This window comes from Micromys minutus (genome assembly GCF_963924665.1).
Source record: "Micromys minutus genome assembly, chromosome: 21".
Classification (NCBI taxonomy): Eukaryota; Metazoa; Chordata; class Mammalia; order Rodentia; family Muridae; genus Micromys; species Micromys minutus.
Window position 1 is genome coordinate 40920350 of NC_137956.1, and position 27346 is coordinate 40947695.

At 46.2% G+C, this 27346-nt stretch overlaps 1 protein-coding gene across 1 annotated transcript; it reads left to right on the forward strand.

The window, feature by feature from the left end:
* On the forward strand, positions 1-25634 carry LTF (lactotransferrin; the record flags this gene model as incomplete). Its single annotated transcript, XM_080934691.1, has 18 exons — positions 1-94; positions 2041-2201; positions 3098-3206; positions 3439-3621; positions 4021-4168; positions 4724-4779; positions 5565-5743; positions 6187-6361; positions 7169-7323; positions 8797-8887; positions 10070-10117; positions 11315-11470; positions 12574-12715; positions 16896-16963; positions 19933-20117; positions 21768-22088; positions 22890-22958; positions 25536-25634. The coding sequence occupies 18 exons, from the start codon at positions 1-3 to the stop codon at positions 25632-25634; spliced, it is 2439 nt and encodes an 812-aa protein (XP_080790817.1).
* Between the last annotated feature and the right edge of the window lie 1712 nt (positions 25635-27346).

Genomic DNA, 27346 nt, shown 5'->3' on the forward strand with positions numbered 1-27346 from the left:
ATGAGGCTGCTCATCCCTGCCTTGATATTTCTCCAAGTCCTTGGTGAGAGCAGGTGCCTAGAGATGTCACATGGTGAGAAACTGGAAGCTCAAGGTACTCTTCTGTTATTTAGGGAAGACTGTTGGGCTCAGAGAGGGTGAGCTGTTTGCTTAGGACACACAGGGCACCTGAGTTTAGACACTAGCGTTTACAAGGACTGTGTGATGGCATTACCCTTCTGACCCTTGATTTTTTTTTTTTTTTTTTTTTTTTTAAATGACATGGCTCAAGGCGGGCAGACTCAGACCTGCTTTGGGGAGTACTTCTCTGCTGCAGAGGTACCCAGTCCTGGTCCAGGGAAACTCCTGGCTACTGGCATGCCTGACCCCCTTCGGGGACTGGCTGCTGAGAGCTTTAGCACAGGAGAGGGGAGGGAGGTCTACAGGGACTGGGGAGGGAGTGTGTTTTGTATTCAGCACCAGTATTTGCAGGCGGGGAAATTGAGGATCCTGTCATAGCACTTGGTCTTTTGGTTACCTTTGTTACACCACCCAGGAGCAGTAAGGGGCTTTCCGGCTTGGCTTCTTGACTTGCTTGTGCATTCCTTGCCTTGAGATGTGGCTCCCCTCTTTATGGGTTCCAGAGCTCCCCCATTGTCCAGTTAAACCAACTCCCTCTTCCTGCCGCTCTCTGTTCCTAATGCGCATCCCCTCACACACCCGGACCATCCTTTCCCTTGTAGCTTTTCTGGCCACATCCCCTTTGCTTAGTTACTTGATGTCAGTCCACTCTGCTCCTTCCTTAGGCAGCACGTCTATCTCCATCCTTCTCCTCCATGGTCTGCTCTACACCCTCTTTTAGTCCTCCTGCTGCTGTACCCCACATCTCACCCAGGTATCTTATACAGGCAGGCTAGCTCAGTAGTCAGTGGTGCTGGTGCCCAACCACCTGCGTTCAAATCCTAGAGCCAACACTACTTAGCTGGGACGTCATATAACATGATAAAGCTACACAATGCCTGGAAGTATGGGGGCGTTGACGAAAATCACACTGAAGGGTAGATGAGTGACCCAGTGAGTAAAGGCGCTTGCCACTAAGACTGAGGACCTCAGTTCTAGTCTCAGAACTCACACAATGAAACCACCAACTTTCTATCTATACATTTACCTTTTCTGGCTGAGTGTGGTGGTGCATACCTTTGATCCCAGCACTTGGGAGGCAGGGGCAGGGCCAGGGGCAGGGGCAGGCGGATCTCTGTGAGTTCAAGGTCAGTCTAGTCTACATAGTGAGTTCTAGGACAGCCAAGGCTATATACTAAAAAAAAAAAAAAAATGGAGTTATCCAATATTTTGTCTTGGACTGACTTTTTTTGCCTAATCATGTTATATGTATGTGTATCACTATTTATGTTGAAGAATATTCCATTGAATGGATGGACTGTATTTTGTTCACCCATTCCTATTCACCGGTGTTGGGATTTAGGTAGTTACTTGGGTTTTTGTGGTTGTTATTTTGAGGGTTTTTCCCCCTATCTAAATAATGCTACTATAAATATTAATGATAAATCTCTGTGTAGATCTATGTTTTTATTAACATGCGCAATTGCCAGCCTGTTCCCCAAAGTGGCTAAATCGTTTTACAGTCTCAGAAATGTAGGAAGTTTTCCGTGTTTGCAACAGTGTGCACATCCATAAAACATGACCACGCCCCTTTCCTGCTTCCTTGCCAGGTTCATCTAGGAAAAGGATGATGGAGATCAATAAAATAATCTTTGGAGTGGATCGTTTTTGAGAGTGGGGTGGGTAGGGAACACGTTAGTCATAAGAAGAAAAGTAACCTTGAGGCTCCTTCGTCTCTAAGTTGTCTGACTCTCATCCCTCTGGCCAGGAGACTTCCCTGTGGTCCAGCAGCATAGCTTAACTAGAGTACGGCGGCTGAACATGACCACGTCACGTGGAGGGGAGGAGGGCAGTGACTGTGGGACGTCTACAGAATGCCATCAGACATCGATGAGGTCTTCCCCATGGACACTGCTGGACTCCATTCTCTCTTTCTCCTAGGACTCTACATACTCAGGGACAAAACTATTCGATGGTGTACTGTGTCACAAGCTGAGTCACGAAAGTGTTTCAAGTGGCAGGAGATGATGATAAGACTGATTGGTCATCAGCTCCTTTGTGTCAAGAAATTTTCCACCCGTCAGTGCCTCAATGCCATTATGGTAAGCGAGTGAAGGGAAGCAAGGGAGAGCCGAGCAGTCCAACCGCACGCTCACATCTCTGTTCCCTCTGTTTTACTTCCTGGGTACCAGTCGGTTGAGAGCAGTCCTCGCTCTCAAGAGCAAGAAACAACTGGTGTTTCTTGATATCAAAAGACAAATGAGAGGCCTCTTATGGAGTAGCTGGAGTTTTATTGCAAATTGTTCATAGGAACTATTTTTTTAAAAGCCCAAACAGCCATATTTGATAAACATGTAATGTCTCTAAGCTTTTGAGAAATAAGCCTGGCACAGCCATACATGCAATATCCCAACTGTTGGTAGAGATGGCCCGGACTCTAGACATTAAAAAGAAACCTTTTTTTTTTTTTTTTGCTCTCCAGCGCCTATGTAATAGCTAGGGACAGTAGCTTTCACACATGGCCCCAGGGTCTAGGAAGTAGAGGCCAGAGGTCTCAACAAACTGCAGAGCTCCAGGTTTGGCAAAAGATTTTTGTCTCAAAATGTAAGCTAGAGAGAGAGAGAGAGAGAGAGAGAGAGAGAGAGGGAGAGGGAGAAGACGGCAGAAGTCAAGCTCTGGCTTCTACATGTGCGTGTCTTCCAGTGTGTGGACACAAACACTGCACACATCCCCCAAAACTAAAAATATATATGAAGAAGGCAAAGTAGGGGACAAAGTATGTCGAACAAACATCTTTTAATACAGAAGATTGTGACAGTGTGACCGAAGGTGACTAAAGCGGACAGGCATATGTCGGGGGCACACACAACTTCAGGAGTTAAAGCCCTGGGAGTGCTTACTGCCCACAGCAAATGACCCCTGACCTATGCTGTCATCTTCTAGGTAGGACGCATGGACATAGGCAGGGCTAACTCGTTCTGGCCCATTTTTCTTTCAGAAGCGCAAAGCTGACACCATGTCTGTTGATGAAAGTGCGCTGTTCAATGCAAAAGGTCTCCCCTATAAACTGGAACCTATAGCATCTGAAGTCTACGAGACCAAAGAGCGTGAGTTCTCCCTGGGGACTCTGAAACCTCATGAGCGGTTTCTGTGGAGTGGGAATGGATGGGTATAAAGAGGCAAACCTTGTCAATGTTACACACTGGGGATCCGAGTCCCTGGACTCTGGGTGAAGACAGAGCCTCCTGATGCTCTGGTTTCCTTCCTATGGCAGCTTGGGATTCCCCCTCTCCCTCTCATCCAGGTCAAGGCCTGTCTAGTCCCTCTGTTCCTTTGCAGAGCCTCGGATTTACTATTATGCGGTAGCAGTCGTGAGGAACAGCAGTAACTTTCATCTGAACCAACTCCAAGGCCTGAGGTCCTGCCACTCAGGCTACCACAGCAGTATAGGGTGGGAAGTCCCTTTAGGGACACTTCGTCCATACCTGAGTTTGCAAGGGGTACTTGCAACCCTTAGTGGAGGTAAAGTGGCTTGAGGGTGGGGGAATCCTGAGTGGTCTCAGGTGGGAGTTTCTAGTCTCACTGTAGACACAAGCCACTTTGGGATGGGTATCCATATGGGATGAGTTCAAGTTGAGCAGAGAGAGACTAATCAAGAAGAAGTAGGGGCCATCACACCAACAGCTCTGGGAGCCGCCTGTAGCTGTTCTCTGGGCAAAGATGCATATCTGAATTCTGAAGCCTACTCAACTCTGTGCTCTTCTGCCTGGTGGAAGAAGGAACTCTGTCTGTCTGTCTGTCTGTCTGTCTCTCGTTGTGTGTGTGTGTGGGGGGGGGGTGGGAGGGACTGTTGCTGGGAGTCAGGACTGCTGAGGCTGGGACTGGCTCATACTCTGTGGCCTACTTCTCTGTGCCTGACAGCGGCATCCAGGTTCTTCTCAGAGAGCTGTGTTCCTGGTGCCAGAAAAGATTTATATCCCAACCTGTGCAGCTTGTGCGCAGGCACAGGAGCAAACAAATGTGCCTCTTCATCCGAGGAGCCGTATTCTGGTTATGCGGGCGCCTTTAGGTGAGTGACGTCATCCTCTTCTCCTGGTGGCCCATGGTCACACGGCTTCAGGCCAGGGCGCAGGATGGAGATTTGGTTCTACTGATGTGCAGATCGAGAACCCAAGTCCCAAGAAGTGATTGTCCTCTCTACTGCAATGCTCTTCTCCAGCCCCTAGAGACCCAACAAGGCCCCAAACTGTATCACTTTAATGGAAGATAACCTGGTTATGGCCCCTTCGGATCACCTCAAACCTGACTGATCTTCCAATATCTTGGGTTATCTTGCTAACTTCCTCCCTGCCTCCATTCCATCTAGGTTGGGCAGCCATTGTGGCCTTGATATTTAGTCCAACTCAGGCCTCTCTAGAGTAGGAGAGGGTGATTTCTGTCTGACTTCTCCTCCAGCCAAGGCTCAGCAACTCCTCTCCAGTTTTTTCCTGGAGCTCAGGCACTTCCGTGGGGTGACTTTCCTGCCTCCTTGCTGGCCCTGGTACATTTGCATACTCAGTCTGGAGAGAAAGAGCCACAGGGTTGGGGGCACCAAATTTTTAGCTGCATTCCTCTCATTTCACAGGTGTCTGAGAGACAATGCCGGAGATGTGGCTTTTACTAGAGGAAGCACCATACTTGGTAAGGGCAAGGGAGAAGCTGTGGGTGTGGCCGCCTCTTATGGACTTTCACCATAGTTGTGATGAAAACTGTTTTCAGCTTTGTAATATTAATTTATTCATTTTAATGTATATGAGTACACTGTAGCTGTCTTCAGACACACCAGAAGAGGGCGCCAGATCCCATTACAGATGGTTGTGAGCCACCATGTGGTTGCTGGAATTTGAACTCAGGACCTCTGGAAAAGCAGTCAGTGCTCTTAACCACTGAGCCATCTCTCCAGCCCCTCCCTCATGCTCTGAGATCTCCCAGTCCTACTCTCTTCCCTCCTCCCTCTTAGACACTCTCGCCTGGGAACTTGTCATATGCTTGCCACGGTGTATACGCCTTTGCAGCAAGAACCTCACTGGCTTGTGTCTCTGGATTCTACATTCATACAGGTTTTACAGAGCATTAGAAACTGTGCTAGCCTAGGGTTTTCCACTCAGCATTGAGGGTCCAAGATTGATCCGTGGCTTTAATACATGGGTAACTACTGACAGTAGAAGAATGGTCTATGGACCATGTCTACCATATTTCACTCCTCTGTTGGTCTTAGTGACGGACCACCAGGGATGATTATTCTCCTTGCTGCCTCATAAATGCTGTGCCTTACCTTTCTGAGTGCTCAGGAGCAAGTCAGTCTTTTTTTTTTTTTCTTCAACTTTATCAACTCCGTGATCAGAATTCTCTTAGGAAGAGGGGAGCCAGAGCTCCAGGTCTTGACCAAGCATCAGCTCACCTTTACCGGGTTCCCTTCCTCCCAGAGGAGTTACCTACTCAAGCGGAAAGGGACCAGTACAAGCTGCTCTGCCTAGATAACACCTGGAAGCCGGTGACAGAGTACAAGGAATGCTACCTGGCCCAGGTCCCCTCACATGTCATCATAGTCCGGTATAAAAGTTTCAAAGAAGATCTCATCTGGAAGTTCCTCCAACAGTCGCAGGTATACCCCCATACACACAGTCCTCCTCGCCTGCTCAGCTTTAGGGGCGGGAGGGCCTCTCTTTCCCTAACTTCAGCAGTAGAGAGAGCTCGATAGTTTAAGGACTGTGGGCCCTGACTCTCCCTTGGACAGCAAAGACATGGGAACTTCTTCAGTGTCAGCCCCTAGCAGACTCTCAGGGCTCCAGCAGAAGCAGGGGTAGGTACAAGATGCTATTCTTAGGTCCCTAAGGACCTTGGGACAAACCAGTTTTTTGATGAATAAGTTGTAGTTGGGCTTGTGTCTCTGTACTGAGTAGAGTCCCTGGGAGCTCGGATGTCAAATGAGGCCACCGTTCCGTTTGAATTATCCCCAAGTCCCAAGTAGCCATTTCCCACCTTGGGTTTCGGTTCCTTTCTTTCTACTGCCAATGACCATAATTCTCTCTCTTCCCCCTTAAACAGGAATATTTTGGAAAAAACAAAACAGCAGATTTCCAACTCTTTGGCCCCTATTTGGGACAGAAGGATCTGCTGTTCCAGGACTCTACCATTGGCTTTGTGCGGGTGCCCTCAAAGATAGATGTTCGCCTCTACCTGACCTTCAGCTACATCACAGCCATGCAGAACCTGGAGAAAAGTACGTGAACCCCAGGCAGGAACCCAAGGGTACTGAGAAGTAAAGTGTGGGTGAGCTTTGCTCTGGGAGGGTCTCTCCACCACTGGTGGGACTGGAACGCATGCAAGTGTTTCTGTCAATCAAGTCAAAGACATTGTGAGAAATGTCTCTAAAAAAAAAAAAAAGTCCCAGACGCTGGATTAATGTTACCATAGTCCTCAGTGTATGTCAGGATCCCAAGGCCTCTTATTAAGTGAGAAAGAGAGGTGTGAACCAAGAAAAGCAGAATCCAGGGACATTACTCCAGAGGCTAGATGAAGCGCCCCTTCTGTGCTGGAATTCGAACTTGTCTGGAGAGATTACAATGGGCTGAATAAACTTGGCTATTGTTTATCCAGTGAGGACTCTGGAAAGGAGTCTCAGTGAACCATGAGGCTGTACCGTGTGTGATACCTGCTGGTGACTGTGGGCCCCTTATGGGTGGGTGGTCAGGGCTGAGTCAAGGTCCCCTAAGCCAACTTTTGAGGTATACACTAGTTTCCATGCTATGGAACTTGTATTCCGAGGAACAGAACATTATGCACATTGTTACACTGAGAACTGATTGATGAGTTCGAAGCCAGGGAAGCCCTCTGAAAGAACAGAAGAAGAAACAGAAAGCCTTCATTCCGACCCCAATCGGTTTGAGGGCTGTGTTGCGGGGAAGGGAAGGTCTCACACGGGATTCTTCTGTCTCAGAAGATCTGTGCAGGAACTTGATCCCCAAGGAGGGCAGAGGTGGGAATGAGGCAGCACCTGAGGGTTCCTCACCATTGTCCTTCCCCATAGATCAGGAGGACGTAATGGTCTCAAAGACCTCGGTCGCATGGTGTGCAGTGGGCAGCGAGGAGAAGCAGAAATGCGACCAGTGGAGCAGAGTGAGCAGAGGCCGGATTACCTGCGTCTCATTCCACAGCACGGAGGACTGCATTTTCTCCATCATGGTAGGGAGCTGCGGGCATGGGCTGCGGTCATCTGCTTACAGCGAGGTTGGTAAGAAAGTGGCCAAAAGCCACTGTGAAGGAGAAACACCCAGAAGAGGGTGGGCTTTTCGCCCTTTTCAGTAAAAGAACAATTTAGGGTTATTAGGTTAATTTGGAAAATATGGAACAGTTTTTAGCTTCTCTCTCTCCCTCTCCCACTGTCTCTCTCCCTCCTCTCTTTCTTCCTCTCCTTCTCCCTCCCTTCCTCCTTCCCTCCCTCTCCTTCTCTCTTTCTGTTCCTCTCTCCCTGTCCCTCCCCCCTCTCTCACACACACCCCTGCATGCAACTTTATATAGAAATATTTACATTGAGAGTTCTGAAATTCCTCATTCCAGGTTTCTCTGTCCATGCAACCCAGGGCAGTTCTGGATTGTGTGGGTTATATACACTTTTCATCTCTTGTTCAAATAAGTAGTGTATCACGGATACTTCCCCACATCGATGCTTAATCTTGGGAAACAGTTTTAAATGCTTATTTTATTTTATGTATACGTGTGGATGTCTTAGTGTGTACGGGAGCCACGTGCATGCAGGTGCTGGAAGAGGATGTCGGATCCTCTGGAAGTAGAGTTAGAGACAGTTGGAGCCGCCATGTTGGTGCTGGAACTGAGCTCAGGTTCACCAGAAGAGCAATTGTACCTCTTAGCCGCTGAACCAAATCTCTAGTCCCTTCTTGTAAAACAATGCTGACTGGGCAAAGGTGCAGGCAGTCCTGATAAATTCCAGTTTCTGTACTGGGGTGTGGCTTGTTCATTCGAATGGGTCGATTTGATACCCAAACTCTGGGTACCACTTCTAATGCCATGCTAAGAAGCAGAAATTTACCCGAGAGCAGCTTTTCTCATCTTCAATCAGGAGTGCTCTCGTTGTTAGCATTTTGTCTAAGCTCTGACCCAGTTACCTGGCAATGGCCAGGTGTGCCTGACTCACTATAAAAGGAGCTGCTTGCCTCCTCTCTCTCTCTCTCTCTCTCTCTCTCTCTCTCTCTCTCTCTCTCTCTCTCTCTCTTCTCTCTCTTTCTCTCTCTCTCTCTTTCTCTGCCTCTACTACCTCTTAACTCTCCTCCCCATGCCCGAACAAACTTACTATACCATTGTGTGGCTGGTCCCTCAGGGGGAAGGATGCCTCAGCAAGGGCTCGCTGAAGCACCCCCTTCCCCCACACCTCACCACACCTCCACAGGACACATCCCCTCCTCTCTTGATCTTTTTATAAACACATCACGGGTACAGGAAGGGTCCTGTTCAGAAGACAGAGTTAGTGTCTCAGGTGTGTGGACAGCAGCCCAAGGACAAAGAGGCAGGTGGAGGACTGAGAGTCCATGCGGTATTTCTTGGGGTGTAACATTCCGATAACGCTCGTCTTGAGGCCATCCCCGAGAGCTCTGAGGACGGCAGCTTTCTATGGTGTGGTAACCGACTCTGTCTCTGCAGAGGGGAGACGCTGATGCCATGAGCTTGGATGGAGGCTATATCTACACTGCGGGCAAATGCGGTTTATTTCCAGTCTTGGCGGAGAACCAGAGTAAGTGGCGTTGATGTCCTTTTCAGGTTACCCCGTCCGAGGTTGACTTGGGTGTAGGGAGGTGCCACCCCACTCTAGATCCTGGAGAAGATGAAGAGAGAATAGAAGAAGGAATAAATGAAAGGGGCCATGACACTCACTTCACCCCATCCCCCACAGATTGACAAATCGTGGTAGTTTGCTTCTTGATTAAAACAAGAACAAAATTATTTTGGGGATGGTGAGATGACTCAGCCCATACAACTGGTACAGATGACATCGGCTGCCAAGACTGATGACCTAAGTTTGAAGCCTAGGACCCACATGGTGGGAAGAAACAACTCCTACAAATTATGTGAGGCTACACACACACACACACACACACACACACACACACACACACACACACACACACGGATGTGTGTGTAATTAAAAAACAGAAAAGCATAGGAGTAAACAACCCAGTGACATTTTAAAAATAGCATGTATGTGCTGACAGCAGGTATGTACTGATAACATATATGCACTGACAACATGTATGTGCTGACAGCAGGTATGTACTGATAACATATATGCACTGACAACATGTATGTGCTGACAGCAGGTATGTACTGATAACATATATGCACTGACAACATGTATGTGCTGACAGCAGGTATGTACTGACTGCATGCTTGTGCTAATAGTATGAATACTCTGACACCCGGATAAAGGGTCATCAAGCCCCAGAAGTCACCCTGTGCCCTGCTGTCACCATACTCCCAAATGGCAGTGAGTCTACTGACTTCCAAAGACACAGATCCCCTCGCCTCTCTCTTAAGTTAATGGAAAAGGGATTGAGTGTTTGATGTCTGGTGTGCCTTGCTCAGCATTATTTTTTTGATGGTCACTCACACAAATGTGTGGCTGTTGATTATTCAGACTCACGGCTGCATAATATTCTGTTGTGTGCCTTGACCACAGTTCTTCACCATTGTCCTTGTGGATGGGCATTTTGTCAATTTCCATCTGGCGGTGATTGTGCATAATATACTGTGCTCATCCATGTCCATTTCTATGGTGAACATTTGTATTTATTTCCGCTGCATTAATAACCGACGTGTTCCCTTCGAGTTTGGTCTCATATTGCGGGCTTTTGAAAGTTTGTGGCCCGTCAGGAAATCTGAGTTGTCGGCAATGTTTTGCTTGTCTTTGTCCCTTCAGAATCCCCCCAAAGCAATGGCTCTGATTGTGTGAATCGACCAGTGGAAGGTAAGTCGGGGTGGGGGGCAAAAAGAAGTCACCACTCAAGAAGAGGCAGTGGAAACCACTAACCACACAGAGGCAGTGCCTGGAAACTTTTAGTTACAGAGACAAATGGTTGATGGAGGAATAATTACAAAAAAATGTGTGAATGGATCCTCACACTTGGTGGGGAACCTTCATATGGTCACTCTTGGTGCAGAGTTATGTGGAAAGAAAAATGTTGCTCCCCCCCAGTCTGTACATTTGAGGAAACAGTGGTCCAGAGAGTCCCCCAGCGTCTCAGATCTCATTCATCCTGGTGCTATGCTGGTGCAGATCCTGGCTTTGAACCAGGGCTTCTCGCTTCATCAAACCTAGGGCTCTGCACTAGCCTCAATGCTCTCCAGAACTGGAACTTGCTGAGCTTTGGAAACCTTGTTACTTGCCCTCAGTTGGAGTGTCAGATACCGTTAAGAGGACAGCAACCATATTAACTCCCTCACTGGGATGGTTGCGCTCGGCTCGGGGTGGTCCTTGGGTGCATGCCCCCAGCATTCACGTGGCTGGTCTACAGGCCATCACAGCGCTTGCCCGTGTGTGTGTATGTGTGTGTGTGTGTGTATGTGTGTGTGTGTGTGTGTGTGTGTGTATGTGTGTGTGTGTGTATGTGTGTGTGTGTATGTGTGTGTGTGTATGTGTGTGTGTGTGTATGTGTGTGTGTGTATGTGTGTGTGTGTGTGTGTATGTGTGTGTGTATGTGTGTGTGTGTATGTGTGTGTGTGTGTATGTGTGTGTGTGTGTGAGAGAGAGAGACAGAGAGAGAGAGAGAGAGAGAGAGAGAGAGAGAGAGAGAGAGAGAGATTTGTGCATTGCTGAAGCCATTCTCAGGATTTGGGGTCTGTTGCCCCTGGGTAAAGGTTTATAATTTAGCATCACTGTGTGGCTGGTTGAGGACAGTGGCCTGTAACAGCTTAGAGGATTAATTTTTCATATTATTTTATTTAACAATTCAGATTGGTCTTCTATGACATAGAACAACTTTTCTTGTTTCTCTTTCTCTTCCTTCCTTCCTTCCTTCCCTCCCTCCCTCCCTTTCTTTCTTGCTTTCTTTCTTTTTCCTAACAATGGCCAATGATCCATGATTGGCCCGGGTTGGAGACACTGTACTAGAACTCATGTGTACCCTGAAGGCTAAGATTGTTTCTCTGTCATCTGTTGCACAAGGGTACCTTGCTGTAGCAGCAGTTAGAAAAGAGGATGCTGGCTTCACCTGGAGCTCTCTGAGAGGCAAGAAGTCTTGCCACACTGCTGTGGACAGGGCCGCAGGCTGGAACATCCCCATCGGCCTGCTGGTCAACCAGACCAGATCCTGCAAATTTAGTAAGCATATGGGAGGATCTCATGGGATGGTCATCCTGGGTCTGGGAGTAAGTACGTGGGGCTGTGGGACCTTGGGGAAGGGAGAAGGTAATAGGTTTGCTGTATGGCTACTGGCTGTAGCTTGTAGGTCTATTTTGGAGTAAATTAGGTTCTTGTGGTCACCTCATGGAACCATGGATACACAGGATGTTTCATACGAAATACTTCCTAAGCTTTTCCAATTCCACCTAACCCCCATGGAGATTCAGATCACAACATCATTTAATTAAAGCATTAAAATATGCTCAACCTTATGCACTAGCAGCTAGCTAAATTGTTAACAACCAGATGGTTTGTGTTTTTTTTTTTAATCTTTTTTTTTTGTAATCATAAATCTGATAAGATAGCTTGTGTTTCTAATGTGGGCAAGAACACAATAAAACAGGCATTTTCAAATGTTTTCACGTGCATAAAAAAAAAAATAAATAAACCTGATACCTGGGCTGGAGAGATGGCTCAGCGGTTAAGAGCACTGACTGTTCTTCCAGAGATCCTGAGTTCAATTCCCAGCAACCACATGGTGGCTCACAACCATCTGTAATGGGATCTGACGTCTTCTTTGGTGTGTCTGAAGAGAGAAACACTGTATTCACATACATAAAATGAATCTTAAAAAAAAAAAAAACCCTGATACTTTAAAAGAATATTTTCAGAGAGTTGGCACTCAGCACTCCTGAACATGTATCATTATGTCTGCCTAGTACCATGGGTGTACCACCCACAGGGGCATAACACACATCAGGCACTTTCTTTCTATTGAGAAGCCTGAGTTTCTATTTCTGATTTAAAAAGATAAAAAGGAGTCAGATTGTGGAACAAGAGGCCCATCTGTGCAGGTGCGGCCCTCCTAGGTACCAGTCAGATATCCTGTTTACCCCTACAGTCTGAAGGCTTTCTGATACCCAGTGGGTTTTTGGTTGGTGTTGCAATGTCATTTTGGGGTGACAAGTGTCCTACCTGTGCTGTCTATATATGGATCTAACATCAAGTTATGCCATCTGCCGGGTAAAGGCTTTGTGTTGACTGTGGTCCACAGCACTAACTTACCTTCTTCCTCTGTCCAGATGAATTCTTTAACCAAAGCTGCGCCCCTGGAGCTGATCCCAGTTCCAATCTCTGTGGCCTGTGTATTGGTGACGAGAAGGGTAAGAATAAGTGTGTCTCCAACAGCAAAGAGAGGTACCAAGGCTATAACGGGGCTTTCAGGTGAGTCTGGAGCAGAGCGCTGCCTGCACCTGGCCTCAGCCCTCTTTCTCAACAGGTGGCACTGTGTGGTTGGGGGTGGGGTGCTGACATAGAAGAGTCAAGAATCAAAGGGGCGGCCTATTATTCCCAACACCCCGGAGAGCGAAGGTTGGACAGCAGGGACCCAGGTTGGACAGCAGGGCCACGGGCCCTGCAGGGCTCAGTCTTACCACCCTCAAAGTCAACAGGCCGAGAGTGTCGCAGTGAATTTCAGAGAATTCTAATGGCCACCACCCTTTCTTCTCCCTCATTCAGATCAACACTCTATCTCATGTTTTTGGTCTTCTCCTTGATCTTGGCCTAAAAGGGGCTGGAGAGATGGTTCAACGGTGCCTGCTGTGTTTCATACAGAACTGAGTTCAGTTTCCAGGACCCCCTGCTCCAGGGGACCCAGTGCACATATGTATACACAGACACACACATACACATAAATAAAAATAGGCCTGTTTTTTAAAAAAAGAAGTGACAAAGAGAAAGCTACATTGCAGTGTTATTTTCCAACAGTAATATGAACCGTATCAACTAAAAATTAGCTTTCCGATTCCACGATTTCAGTGCTGCTTGGGTCACACTGACTGTGTCACTCACATTTGTTTGGGTGCTGCTTCTCACGGCACTGTGTAGGGTGTGAGGCCCATGCGGGGCTCCTTCCTTTAACCAGATGTTGTCACAGATCCTCAGATGACAATAGTCAAATGGGACTTTGGGCTTTTAAATATAAATTCAATAATTTTGCTCCCGTGAAACAATGACTTTTTTTTTTCTTTTTTGCTATATCTGAATGATTGGTAAACATTGATTATTTTTTAAGTGTACAAAACATGCTCTTAAAGATCCACAGATAGAAAACCTACAGAGTGACTCACTGTTAAATAGATAAGTTTGATAAGGATCCAAGGAAATCCTGGGATCTGTTTTCCCCAGACTTTTGGCATGGTATTCTTTCTCTGGAAATATCTGCACATCTTTGTTCCTGTTTACAATAAAAGTTCTGTCTTCTGCTCAGTTCTATCTAGAATCTAGCCTGGGGGCTATATAACAAAATAATAGAAAGCTGGAGCCAGGAGTCTTGCTTTTCTCTTACATCTTTATCTAAAACTTACTTAGGTTAACGTACAACATACTGGGTTTCATCATGGTGTCTCCAGATACAGGTGACATTATGTTTGGTTCTCATTTGCTCCCATGCACTCAGTCACGTGTGTCTCTCCTCCCCAGATCATTCTTATTACATGCGCTCCTCTCCTCTCTCGAGTTCCTGGGTTCCTTACGATCTCTCCCTTCCAGGGATGGAGAGATGGCTCAGCAGTTAAGAGCCCTGGCTACTCTTGCAGAGGTCCCAGGCTTGGTTCTCAGCATCCACATGGTGGCTCAAAAGCATTCCTCTGGCCTCAGCAGGCACCAGCCATTCATATGGCATGTAGACATTAAGGAAACACTCATACACATAAAATACAAATAAATAAATACTTTAAAAAATGTTCTTTTTCTTCCCTCTCATAGTCTTTGTTCTGGTTTCCACATATACATACATACACACACACACCAGACACACATGTATACATATATATATATACACACATACACACACATACATATACATATATATACACACACATACATACACACATACACACACATACATATACATATATATACACACACATACATACACACATACACACACATATATATACACATACATACACACATGCACATACACACATACACACACACTCATACATATATACACAAGCATACATACACACACATGTTTACATTATGGCTCCACATGTGAAAGAAAACATGCACTATTTGTCTGAGTCTGGCTTATAAACATAGTAATTTCCAGTTTTACCCACTGCCTGCAAATGTAATGATTTCCTTTTTCTTTAAATGTCCAGCATGAATTTGTAGCACATTTACCCTACCCATTCATCTGTTGATGGACATCCTGGCTGCCTCCATTTCTTGGCTATGGTGAACAGAGCTGCTATAAATAAGGATATGTAAATATCTCTGTGGTAGCACACAGAGTTCTTTGAGCCTATACCCAGGTGTAGTATAGCTGGGCCAGATGATAGTTTTGGTCTCAGGTTTTTAAGAAATGTCCATAGAGGCTGCCCAAGTTTCATTCTTGTATTCACGACTAGCACACAGATACTACTGGTACTTAACTTTTAAGTTTCATGTATTTTTCTGACTTCCTGTTATGGTTCAAAGCCTAGTCTCTCCCTCTGCCCCTGTCCTTCGACACCTCAACCACAAACTTCTCTTCTGGCGCCTGGATTCATTTACTGATGCTTGTGTTGCTATGACTACTCCAGTATCGTTCTCATACTAAGGATGTGGCACATGAGCGTGTGTTCCTAGCCAGGCATTGAGGAGCCTAGAAGTGGAACTCACTTCCTCAGGCTTTGGGGCAAAGGCTTCTACACACGGAGTCATCTCCTCAGCCATGTTTTCATCCCCAGTGTCCTGAAGTCATTTCTCTCTGAGTCCTCTCTGCTTTATTAGAGTGGGCAGCTGGCGGGCAGGGCTACAGACTATTCGGTTTGGGGAAATTGGTATTCATTCTGTTGGCACTTTCTATGCTCCTGTGTTTTAAATCCCAGACCCCTGAGGGTCACGATCTGAGTTCCTCATATCCATTAGTCATATTTTCAATTCTAATTTCTGCAAAATTTGCTTGGCTGAATCTTTTAATCCCGTGTTGTTATAAAGCTTTTTTTTTTTTTAATGGTGAGGACCATTTTTATTTTTTTTAAATGTATTTATTTATTTTGTACGTGTTTTTCTTGCATGTATGTCTGCATACTACATGCCTGGTGCTCTCAGTGTCAAGAAGAGGGAGTCAGATCCTCTGGAACTGGAGTGATGGATTGTTGAGAGCCTCATGCAGCTGCTAGAGCAGCCAGTGTTCTAACCACTGAGCAACCTCTCTAGCCTCTCTCTTTTTTTTTTTTTTTTTTTTTTGAGACTTCCTAACATTTCTTTGTATTAGGATTATTCCTTTTCTGGAGATTCTTTTACTTGCTTCACGAATGCTTCTCGTTTCTTTCATATCTTTAATGATATTAAGTGTAGTTTGTTAAAAACAAATCCTCTCCCTTATATTATCTGTGAATCTTGAGGGTACCCTTCTTTTGGTATCATTTTTCACGATCTCTCAAGCAGATCTCTCCAGCATCCGATGGCCTCTTCTGTTTGACAGAGGTGGGCGGGTGCCGCTGACTCCTAGCTCTCCATCAGTTTTCCAGTCGGAGGCCCCGCCTTGCAGGGCTTTTGTTTTGTGCTATTCATCATGGGTATCCTAAGATCAGGGACTATGGATATTTTCTTGGGTTCATCAGATTCTCTTGATGAAGAGTCTCGATGCCCGCTTCTTGGGAGGGATAGTCCCGATAAGCCAGCCTGGGAGGTGCATAGGGATTGACTTCATCTTCCAGAGCACAGACTTTTCTGTTTACTCCTTTATGGATGGAGTGGAGGCAGGGAATGTTGAGGCAGCTCTAACTCTCTAGCCTAGGCTTGCTTCACACTTACAGCAATCCCCTTGCCTCAGCTTCCAGAGTACTGGGATCATTGGCATGAGACGCTGTATCCAGCTCTATCTTCTGGTTGTGTTCCTGCCTTCCACTGGATTTGTTTCCCTAGACTGTACTATGTTAAGGTTCAACCTCTCAAATGGTTGGGGTGAGGGAGATGCTGAATGGGATGGGGGGCACCTACATTAAGCTCTGTTTTTAGCCACTCTCCGTGATGCCTTATATTTCCAATTGCTGAGTTTTTCTGGAGTCCTGTGGTTGCATGTCAACTTCCGTCTGAGCTGCTACTACCCCTGCCTTACTTACAGCCTTCTTCCTTCAGTTAGGCCAGTACTGCTTGGTCTTGTTTTTATTACCTTCTCTTTTGTAAGTTTGTGGGTTAAAAGAGAGAAGTCCCATGGCATCATCTTGCTGGGGCTCTCGAAGGAGAGAGATATGCAGATGCTTGCCATTAAATCTTAAATTCCTAGAAACGGTTTCAACGTTCGTATGTTTACTTTGACGTTTTAGTTTTTGGAATGCATGTCACAAATATTTATGAGAATTCTAATGGTCTTTCCCTTGTGCTGTATTTATTTTGGGAACTGTTTTAGGTGTCTGGCTGAGAAGGCAGGAAATGTTGCATTTTTGAAGGACTCCGCTATTTTGCAGAACACTGACGGTATGTGAAGATGTCTCACTTCCTCTTTCAGGAATGTTAGCACCTGAACATACCCTCATCTTTGGTCTGGATTTGGAAAGATAGTATAACTATTTCAGACTGGGAAGTCTTCCTGTCCTGGCAAATTGAGTTCTGGAAATTATAGGAATGAGCCATTCAAGCAGGTGAATTCTCAAGTCTCTACTGTTGTAGGCAATGTAGAAACATCTGTAGTGTTTCAGGGATTTTGAAGCAATTCACACACATACACATATACACGTACACACATACAGATATACACATGTTCACATGGACATACACATTTACATGTATATACACAAACACACATATATACATATGTTCATTTACACAGATGTACATACACATATACATAAACATACAAACACTGAGCTGCTACACATGAGTACATACATATGGCATGTATGTAATACATATATACACATTCACACAGGCATACACATATACATACACACATTCACACAGGCATACACATATACATACACACATTCACACAGGCATACACATATACGTACACACATTCACACAGGCATACACATATACATACACACATTCACACAGGCATACATACACACAAACCCGTTGTAGTTGGTAGCAGGTGCGTGAATGAAAGAATTCAGTCTGTCTGAACCAGATGAAACAAGAACAGACAGCAATAACCACTGAAAGCATGCGAATAAGATTTTCTCTTGAAAAATATAAATAGAGGCCTTTCTTCATCTCCATGTAAAACCTTGGTCCAGAAATTCCTTGAGAGTGAGTAAAAAAATCCACACAAACATGTGGGTTATGCAGATCATGTAGCAGCCAACATTTGAATAAGGACCCCCTCTTCTGGTCTCTAGACTGGGGGAGCTCTGCCAGCTGCTGCTCATGTTGTGCCTCCTTCGTCAGGTCTCCTCAGCCTCCACGCCTCTGCCTCTGAAGGCGACTGGCTGCTTCTGTTCAGTGAACGTCAGTCCAGCCTCTTCCTTTCTCTCCTGCCTGCCTGGTATCCCTGGGTGGTCGCATTTGCGTTAGGAGACCACCGAGACCAAAATGCTCAGTATTGAGTGAGGGAACCCAGGAAGGCGATGAGGCGTTTCCCAAGGAAGGAGAGTCAAGCAGTAGCTAGGCTGATGAGCGTGTGCGTGCACACTCAGGTGTGGCACATTTGCACCCGGAACTTACAGCCTGCATGACATTCGAGGATCAGACTGATGTCAAATTTTACTTTAAGGCTCTCAGGTACTTAATACTTATATGTATTGGAATTAACTAGACATATTGATAAGCCCATGGAGTTGCCATTTTTTCCCTCCGTATTGAACTGAAATGAGACAGAAAAGACTGTGGAAGTCCGAGCTTAAAAATGCTCTAGGATTATTTTCAGCACCACATGATATCTAACACGTGGGGAAATCCTGCACACTGGACTTCATCTGATGAGTCAGGGCCAGACTGCGAGTCACTCTGGAACACTAGGCCATATGACCTTCAGGTGACACGTGCAATTCGCACATGAACCATACTGGACTATTCCATTTCTTTTTGCATTGTCCATAGCATTCCACTATGTACATACACATACTCAAAGATTTGAACAAACTCCAAAGCAAAATTATTCCTAGTCCCAAAATGTTTGAATAAAAGATGCCCAACATGTTTTCTTTTCTTTCTTTCATTTTCTTCCTTCCTTCCTTTCTTTTTTTCTGGAAACTATTAAGAGAACGTATTGCATAGATGGAGTTCTTTTGTAAAAGGAGGGGGCGGGAAGATCCGTCAGTGGGTAAAGGGAGTGTTGTACAAGCATTAAGACCTGAGTTTGGATCCCCGGTGCCCATGTAAGCAGGCAGATGAAGTGTGGTGAGCCCGTGATCCCAGCTCTGGGGATAACAGGAACGGAGAGAAGTGGATCCTGAGCCTTCTGGTCTAACTGAACCAGTGAGCTCTGAGTTCAGTGGAAGACTGCGTCTCAAAAAGTGAGCAAAAAAGTAACTGAGGAAGATACCCAGGTGTCAACCTCTGATCTCCATACATAAGTGCACAGGCAAGCATACCTGCACACATGTGCACGCACACACACACACACACACACACACACACACTTAAAAGAACATTTTTTAAGATTTATTTACTATGCATATAGTGTTTTGCCTGCATGTATGCCTGCAGGCTAGAGGAAGGCCAAAGCTTGTTATAGATGGTTATGGTTATGTTGCTGGGAATTGAATCCAGGATCTCTGGAAGAGCAGCCAGAGCTCTTAACTTCTGAGCCATCTCTTCAGCCTTTAAAAGAGCATTTAACAACTTGATTGGGTTAGAACTTGGTTGTTTCAGAATCCACCCATAGTCTGTGTATAATTGAGAGGGCTCTAACACATTCAGAATGGTACAGCCGCCAACGGTACAATCCAACTCCACAACACTCATTTAGACAGCATGAAGAGCCCCGCACATCTGTTGGCAGTCTTTGCTTCTTCAACATCTGCTTCCTGTTTCCACGGCTTTGTCTAATCTCATAAATGCAACCATCATGTGTGGCTCTTTGTAGGCTTCTTTATCCTAGCATTGTGATTGTGCGAGTCAGCCATGTTACCACATGTATGAATTTCTTATTGAATAAGACTCTCCTCTATGGGGCTAGAGGGATGGCTCAGTGGTTAAGAGCACTGACTGCTCTTCCAGAAGTCCTGAATTCAGTTCCCAGCAACCACGTGGTGGCTCACGGCCATCTGTAATAGGATCTGATGCCCTCTTCTGGTGTGTCTGAAGATAGCAATGGTGTACTTACATAAAATAAATAGACAAGAATCTCCTGTATGGCTAAGCACAGCATATCTGCTGCCTGAATAGCTTGTGAAGCTTCATTTTGACTCCTGGATAGCACCACAGCCCGTGTGTGCTTTTCACAGTAGTCATACCTTGGCCTAGCAGATTAGCTATGGTTAATAACACCTCTCCTTCACCAGGGAAGAACACTGCAGCGTGGGCTAGGAACTTAAAGCTGGAGGACTTCGAGCTTTTGTGCCTTGATGACACCCGGAAGCCTGTAACTGAGGCTAAGAACTGCCACCTCGCCGTAGCCCCAAACCATGCTGTAGTATCTCGGCGAGACACGGTGAAACTCCTTCAGCAGGTGCTGCTTGACCAACAGGTATGGACCACCGGGGCTCCCAGCATGCTCTGCTTGATCGACAGGGATGGCATTTGCTCTGGGCTGTGAATCTTCCTAGGAACCAACTAGACTTCTGCCTGGATTCTCTGCTCCCAGACTTTTGAGTCAGTGGTCCAGAGGCAACTCTGATCTCTCCCTCCTGTAGCTTCCTCTTGTGATTCAGAGCGAGGGACAAACAATATCCAGGACAAAGGCTGTGAAACAGCAAACCCAGAGTGTGGTCCATGTGTAGGAGACACGAGGTCCTTGCGCTCACAGATAAACGCTAGGAAAAGGAGGAATATTAAACACACACAGTGCTGTCTCTTCAAGGGAGACCTGTTTCTGCCAAGGGACACCGGTGTGGTTAACAGCCTGGTAACTGTTGCAATATCCTTTCAACCCAAATCGCCAATTTGTTGCAATATCCTCTTCAACCCAAATAAACCCATTCAATGAAAATACAACTCAGTAATTAGGAAAACAAGCTGAGCGTCTATTTTGGGCAGATTTACCACTACACTCTCTGTTGCCCTCCTAGAAGATCCCTTATCACTTGCCATTAACCATCCTCCTGTTCCCGTTCCTTCCTCTCCTTCTCCTCCTCTGACTCCTCCCCTTCCGTTTCCTCTCCTTTTCCCCACCTCCTCTTCCTGTCCAATAATGTATTGACTTAACATAAATCTACAGGTGACTTCTGTGCTTTCTGTATGGCCAGGACCCCCTGGCTCCCAGACTATATATCTGTCTTAGTCTATAATGTTATTTATTCCCGAAACTCTTATCACTGCTGCCCTGGAGCCTGGTTTTATAGGAGCCATCTTTACAGAAGATGTCTTGTAGTTTACGAGATTTTTTATGTAATCTTGTCTTAAGCTTTGTTGTATACAGAGGCTTGAATTATCACCAGGAAACATCCCTCCCCTCCAAATTGCACTGTTTGAATATGCCTGAAACAGACTTCCCAGTGTCAGGTTTTTGATATTTGACCCGACACTGGCTGCTGAATTATCTTGAATCAAACTTCTTTCTTGCCTCATGTGGATTGACACTGTGCTGGTCGTGGTGTTTGTATGGACCCCTCCCCCCAACTGCTCCACATCTGTGGATTAAGGGATGACTGTGTTCTAGTGTTCCCAATTCTGGTCTTTATTTTCCTACCACAGAATGCTGGCTCTGGATATGGTTTTGAGGCCAACAACCCTGAGAAAGGAGAAAAGAGAGGTTGAATGGCCTGCAGTGGCCCAGTTCATAGAAGCACAGGAATTTTCAAATTGCCCCTCTGGACAGCTGGAATACTAGAATGTTCTAGAAGATCTGCTTTCAGGGGAGGAGCTCAAAAAAAAAATTCCTCAACTGATCTCTAATCACCAGCAAGAAGTTCTACAGGAAGTAATAACAGATTTAGTAGGAAGAAAGACATGGGAGGCAAGGTCAGAAGTTGTGTGAGGTTCAGGTCCTGGCTGGAATGGGCGTGCTGCTAGGGGGAGCACAGCTGAGAGCACGGCTGGGAAGAGTCATCCTAGGCAGGGAAAGGAACACTGCTGCTTTTCAGCTCTGCTGTTTACCCAAAATGGAGAAACCTTTACTGTTCTTGTCCCCACACTCCCTTCTTTGACTGCTCACAGACGGTCGGGTCTCTTGACACAGGTTCAATTTGGAAGAAATGGATCGAGGTGTCCAAGAGAGTTTTGCCTGTTCCAGTCTGAAGCCAAAAACCTTCTGTTCAATGACAACACGGAGTGTCTGGCCAAGCTCCACGGCAAAACCACATGGGAGAAGTACCTGGGTCAGGACTACATCATAGCAACTGCGCACCTGAAGCAGTGCTCCAGCTCCCGTGAGTGGGTTCTAGATAAAATTACTGAGGAGCCGACATGGGAGAAGGTCCAGGTTCAGAGGCCAAAAATGCACGGAGAAGTGCAAATTCTTAAAACCTTAAAAAGTAGCACTAAAGAGATGGCTCAAGGGGTAAGAGACCAACTGCTCTTCTAGATGATACTGGTTCAGTTCTGAGTACCTGTCTACTTGGCAGCTCACAGCTGTCTGTAACTCCAGTTCCAGGGGATCTGACATTTCTTCCGGCCTCTGTGGGTACCAGGCTGTCAGGTGGCCATCAGATGGCACTGGTGCAGAGGCCATGCACCTGACTACAGAGCTGTCTGTCAATGCTCTCCCTAGTTCACGGTACAGTGGCTCATACTAGGCAGGTAATCAGCTAGTATTTGCAAAGGAAGGGTAAGCAAATAGATCAGCCTTCGTCGTGAGCGGTTCAGAAGCCAGAGAACCAGTGTCTTGTGAGCTGTGGGAACTGGTTCACTGAGAGGTGGCGTCACCTGCCCAGCCGGTCAGAGCAGGGGGTTGCTAGAAGAGGCGGTAGGAAGCATGTGGATACGGATGGACAAGGCAAACCCTGACTCAGGATGGTGGGACAAGGGCTTGGGAGCTGTTTTTGAAACCTCTGTGATTTATAGGTTTGGGGTGGGGAATCTGTGTCTGAATGACCCGATTTCTGTGTCTGACAGCAATCCTGGAAGCCTGCAATTTTCTTGGTCAATGAAAGCATGGAGCGAATGGCAGGAAGTCTCATCCTGGATCCATGGTCCCGGGGCCTTCTGACTGTCTGTCTCATAACTTCCTGCTGTCACTTTAGGCAGAAATAAAATGAAATAGTGTTGGTTTTCTTGTCATGTGAAGTGTCACTCACTGGTCTTCGAATTTTACACGGAAATCCTGTGTCTGACCACATGCCTGCACACTTGGACTTTCTAGGTCCAGCCCTTCCTTTATCCTGAAGTTCCTGGCATGATGCCTGTTGACCTGGAATCTGGGGACAACCAGGTGACGTTTCTTTCCCCAGGGGATCTGGTTTCTTCACACAGAGATCACAGTACATGTGCATATATGTGTCCCAGATCATGCGTGAACATGTATGCCTCAGCCTAAGTTTGCATATGACTGTGTGTACTCCTTGCACTAATGTTTATGTGTGTGTGTGCACGTGTGTGTGTGAAGGCCAGAAAATATCTGGAATGTCACTATCCACCTTTTTTAAAATTTAATTTATTTATTTACATTTCAGTCGTTGCTCCCCCCCCCCCAGTTCCTCTCCCCATTCCCCTTCCCCTTGCTTCTGAGAGGATGCTCCCTTCTTCCCCTCTTCCGTATCCCCCTTCTTTGGGCCTCAAGTTTCTTGAGGATTAGGCACTCATTCTCTCCACCTAGGCCAGACCAGGCTGACCTCTGCTATATATGTGTGGGGCCGGGGTGGGGCTCAGACCAGCTAGTATATGTTGCCTGGTTGGTTCTGTGGGAACTCCCTGGGTCTGAGTTAGTTACGTCTGCTGGTCTTCCTATGGGGTACCCTCCCCTTCAGCTCTTTCATTCTTTCCCCTAATTCAACCATGTGGGTCCCCAACTTCAGACTACTTGTTGGGTGAAAGTTTCTGCATTTTTTTCAGTCAGTTGCTGGTAGAGTCTCTCAGAAGACAGCCATGCTAGGCTCCGGTCTGTGAACACATTAGCATTAGTGATAGTGTCAGGCCTGGGTGCCCTGCCATGAGATGTTGCCTAAGTTGGACCTGCCACTGGGCAGCCTTTCCTTCTGTCTCTTCTCCATTTTTGTCCCTGTAGTTAGTTCTTTTAGACAGGAACAATTCTGAGTCAGAAAGTTTGACTGTGGGTTGGCAACCCTGCTCCTCCACTTGGGTCTCTGTCTATACTAGAGGTGGACTCTTCGAGTTCCCTCTCCCTACTGTTGGGCATTTTGGCTAAGGTCATCCCCACTGAGTCCTGAGAGTCTCTCACCTCCCAGGTCTCTGGTACTTTCTAGAGAGTCCTTCTACCTCCCATCCCCAGAGGCTGCAAACTTCCATTCATTCTCCTGGCCCCCTGAGCTTCCCTCCTATACCCTCCCCCATACTTGATCCTGTTCCCCTTTCCCCATCCCCCTCCCCTTTACCACCCAGGTCCCTCCCTCCCTCTGCTTCTGGTATCCACCATTTTTTAAGGGTGTCCTAGTTTGCTTTCTATTACTGAGTGATAAACCCCATGACCTAACGAAACTTGAGGAGGAAAGGGTTTACATCCATTGTAAGAGGAAGCAAGGGGCAGGAACCTGGAGGCTCAGACCATGGAGTAGTAACAGCTGACTAACTAGCTTGCTCCCCATAGCGTGCTCAGTTTTCTTCCTTCCTTCCTTCCTTCCTTCCTTCCTTCCTTCCTTCCTTCCTTTCTTCCTTCCTTGGTTTCTCAAGACAAGGTTGCTCTGTGTCTCCCTGGCTGCCCTGTTGACCAGGCTAGCCCCAAATTCCTGTTTCTCAAGTGCTTGGATTCCCAGGCATATGCCACCACCACTCACTCGGCTTGTTTTCTTATAGCACCCAGGACTACCTGCGCAGGGCAGCACTGCCCACAGTGGGCTGGGACTTCGTATATCAATCACGAATCAAGAAAATGCCCCTCAGACAAGCCTACGGGCAGTCTTATAAAGGCATTTTCTCAGTTAAGGTTCTCTCTTCCTAAATGACTTTAGCTTGTGTCAAATTAACGAAAGAGGTAGGCAGCACGCAGGGTCTCTACAGTGGCCTGGAACTTGCCAAATAAGCTAAGTAGGCTGGGTGGTGTGCCCCAAGTCTTGCCTGTGTCTGTCTCCCCAGCAGTAGGATTGTAGGTATATGCCACTGAGCCTGGCTTTGAAAATACAGAGTTCTGGGGATCAAACTCAGGCCTTATGTTTTACCGACTAAGCTCTTTTCCCAACCACCTGGTCACTCCCAGGGGCTCATCACAGCAAAGACAAAGATCCGGTAATTCTGCTCCACTGTGCATTTGCCTATTGTTACCTGCAGATCTTCTGGAACCTTCAGAAAAGGGTTATTTATTTATTTATACTTGTTATGTTGAATTAAGGCCAGATACATTGTCCTGCACTAACTGGAGAAGTCTATTTAACGAGAAACGTTTGATCAGAGAGTTTAATTCTTACATGTGTAAAACGTAACAACAACAACAACAAAACCCAACAATGCAAACCTTCTTGAGTAAACCAGACACTCAAGTGAAATTAAAGACCCATCAGTGAGCTGGGTGTGGTGGTGCACACCTTTAACCTCAGCACTTGGGAGGCAGAGGCAGGAGGATGTCTGTGAGTTTGAGGCCCAGCCTGGTCTGCAGAGTGAGTTTCAGGACAACCAGGGCTACATAGTGAGCACCTGTCTCAAACAAAAAGAGAAGAAAAAGAAAAGAAAGGAACTAAACAACAAAACTAAATAACAACACGGAAAAAAGGCCCAGCAGCAAAACTGTTCTCCCTTGTTGAGATGAGTTCAGTGTCAGCTGCTCCTGAGAAGCTCTTCTGTTGGAGCCAACGACCCTAAAAGCCCCAGTGGAGTTTCCTCTTGTATCTGTGTCCACCAGGGGTCAGTGACAGCTCTGCCATTTGTCCCCCTGGTCTTCACCCAGGATGAAATAGAAATCTTCATTTGGGACGAGCTGGACTCAGCACATGGGAAATGAAAGAGAAATGGGGGCACCAGACTGTAGCTCTAAGTTTCTACTTGATCTCCATTATTTCGGTGCCAAATAAAGCCACACATCACATCCAGCAGGACTCTTATCTCCCTTCATTTCTGGACCAGAAGCAAAACCTTCAGCTATTTCCGTTTCCCGGCTCTCCTCTGCCCCTGCTGTAGTTGGAATAAAGAATGTCCCCAATAGGTTCATGTATTTAAACGTGTGGCCCTCAGCCACGGCAGTCTTTTGGAAGGTTGTAGATTTTTTTCGGAAGTGGAATCTTACTGGAGGAAGTGGGTCACTGGGGTTTTATGGCCTGGTCCCACGTAGCCCAACTCCACTTCCTGTCTGGTTTCTGGTCTTCCAAGAGTTGAGGCAGAGTCCCAGTTGCACACTGTTGCAGCCGGCACCATTTCTACTTGTCCTTGATGGGCTGGAACTATAAGCCAGAGCGAACCCTTCTTCCACCAAGTTGATTTTTCCCAGGTGTTTAGTTGTAGCAATGAGAAAAGTAACTAAGGAGCCGGAGAAATGGCTCAGCTGCTAAGAGTGTCCTCTGCTCTTCCAGAGGGTCCAAATTTGGCTCCCTGTATCTGTAACTTTAATTCCAGGGCATTTGAAACCTCCAGCTTCTGTAGGCACCTACACACATGTCTACAGACAGACAGATAGACAGACAGTCATGCACACACACATACATATACACACATACAGAAAAATTAAATACTTTAAACTATTTGAAAATTGTTATGTGTATGAGTGTTTTTCATACATTTATGCCTGTGCACTATGTGTATGCCTGATGCCCTTGGAGGCCAGAAGATAGTGTCAGATCCCTTATAATTGGAGGTACATTATGAAGCAGCACGTGGAGTCTGAAAATTGAACTTAAATCCTTTGTAAGAGTCTCAAATGCTCTTAACCACTCAGCCATCTTTCTAATTCAATAATATATGTTTATGTATATTTGTATAATACAAACACACACATATATGTACATTTATATAGCTACATATCTACATAGATACATATATGCATGCACATATACACATATATACATGTCTGTATATATGGTATATACACACACACATATATGTGTGTGTACATATAGATGTATATAAAGTATTTATATATGTTCATATATATATATTTACAAAGGTAGAATCCTGGCTCAGTACCTATGTTGGACAATTCACAGTCACATGTAACTCCAGCTCCAGGATTCAATGCCCCTGATCTCAGCAGTCACTTACATAGAGGGTGTTAGTAAGTCAACAGCCTCAGCTATGGACATGAGCACCACTCTGCTCCTTATACTGAGAGCAGTAGTGCTGCTAGGTTTCCAGTGCCATGCCCTGAAATAGATTCTTAAAAGTGTTTCAGCGAGAGGAGGAGGTGAGTAGAAATACCAGAAGCCATGTCTGAACAGTTGGCTGGGGTCAGGATGTTTGCCAGAACTGGTGTCTGACAGGGAAGACTGGCTGTCCTAGAACTCACTCTGTAGACCAGGCTGGCCTCAGACTCACAGATCTGCCTGCCTCTGCCTCCCCAGTGCTGTGATTAAAGGCGTGTGCCTCCACTGGTACTCAGGATGTAAGGATGGCCACCCTTTGTTGACATTCTTGTCCTTTGGTAACAATGATCCAGGAAAGTTGTCTGCCTAGAGGGAAAGCATGTGGAGATAGGACAGGGACCCAAAAATGAGAAATGACTGA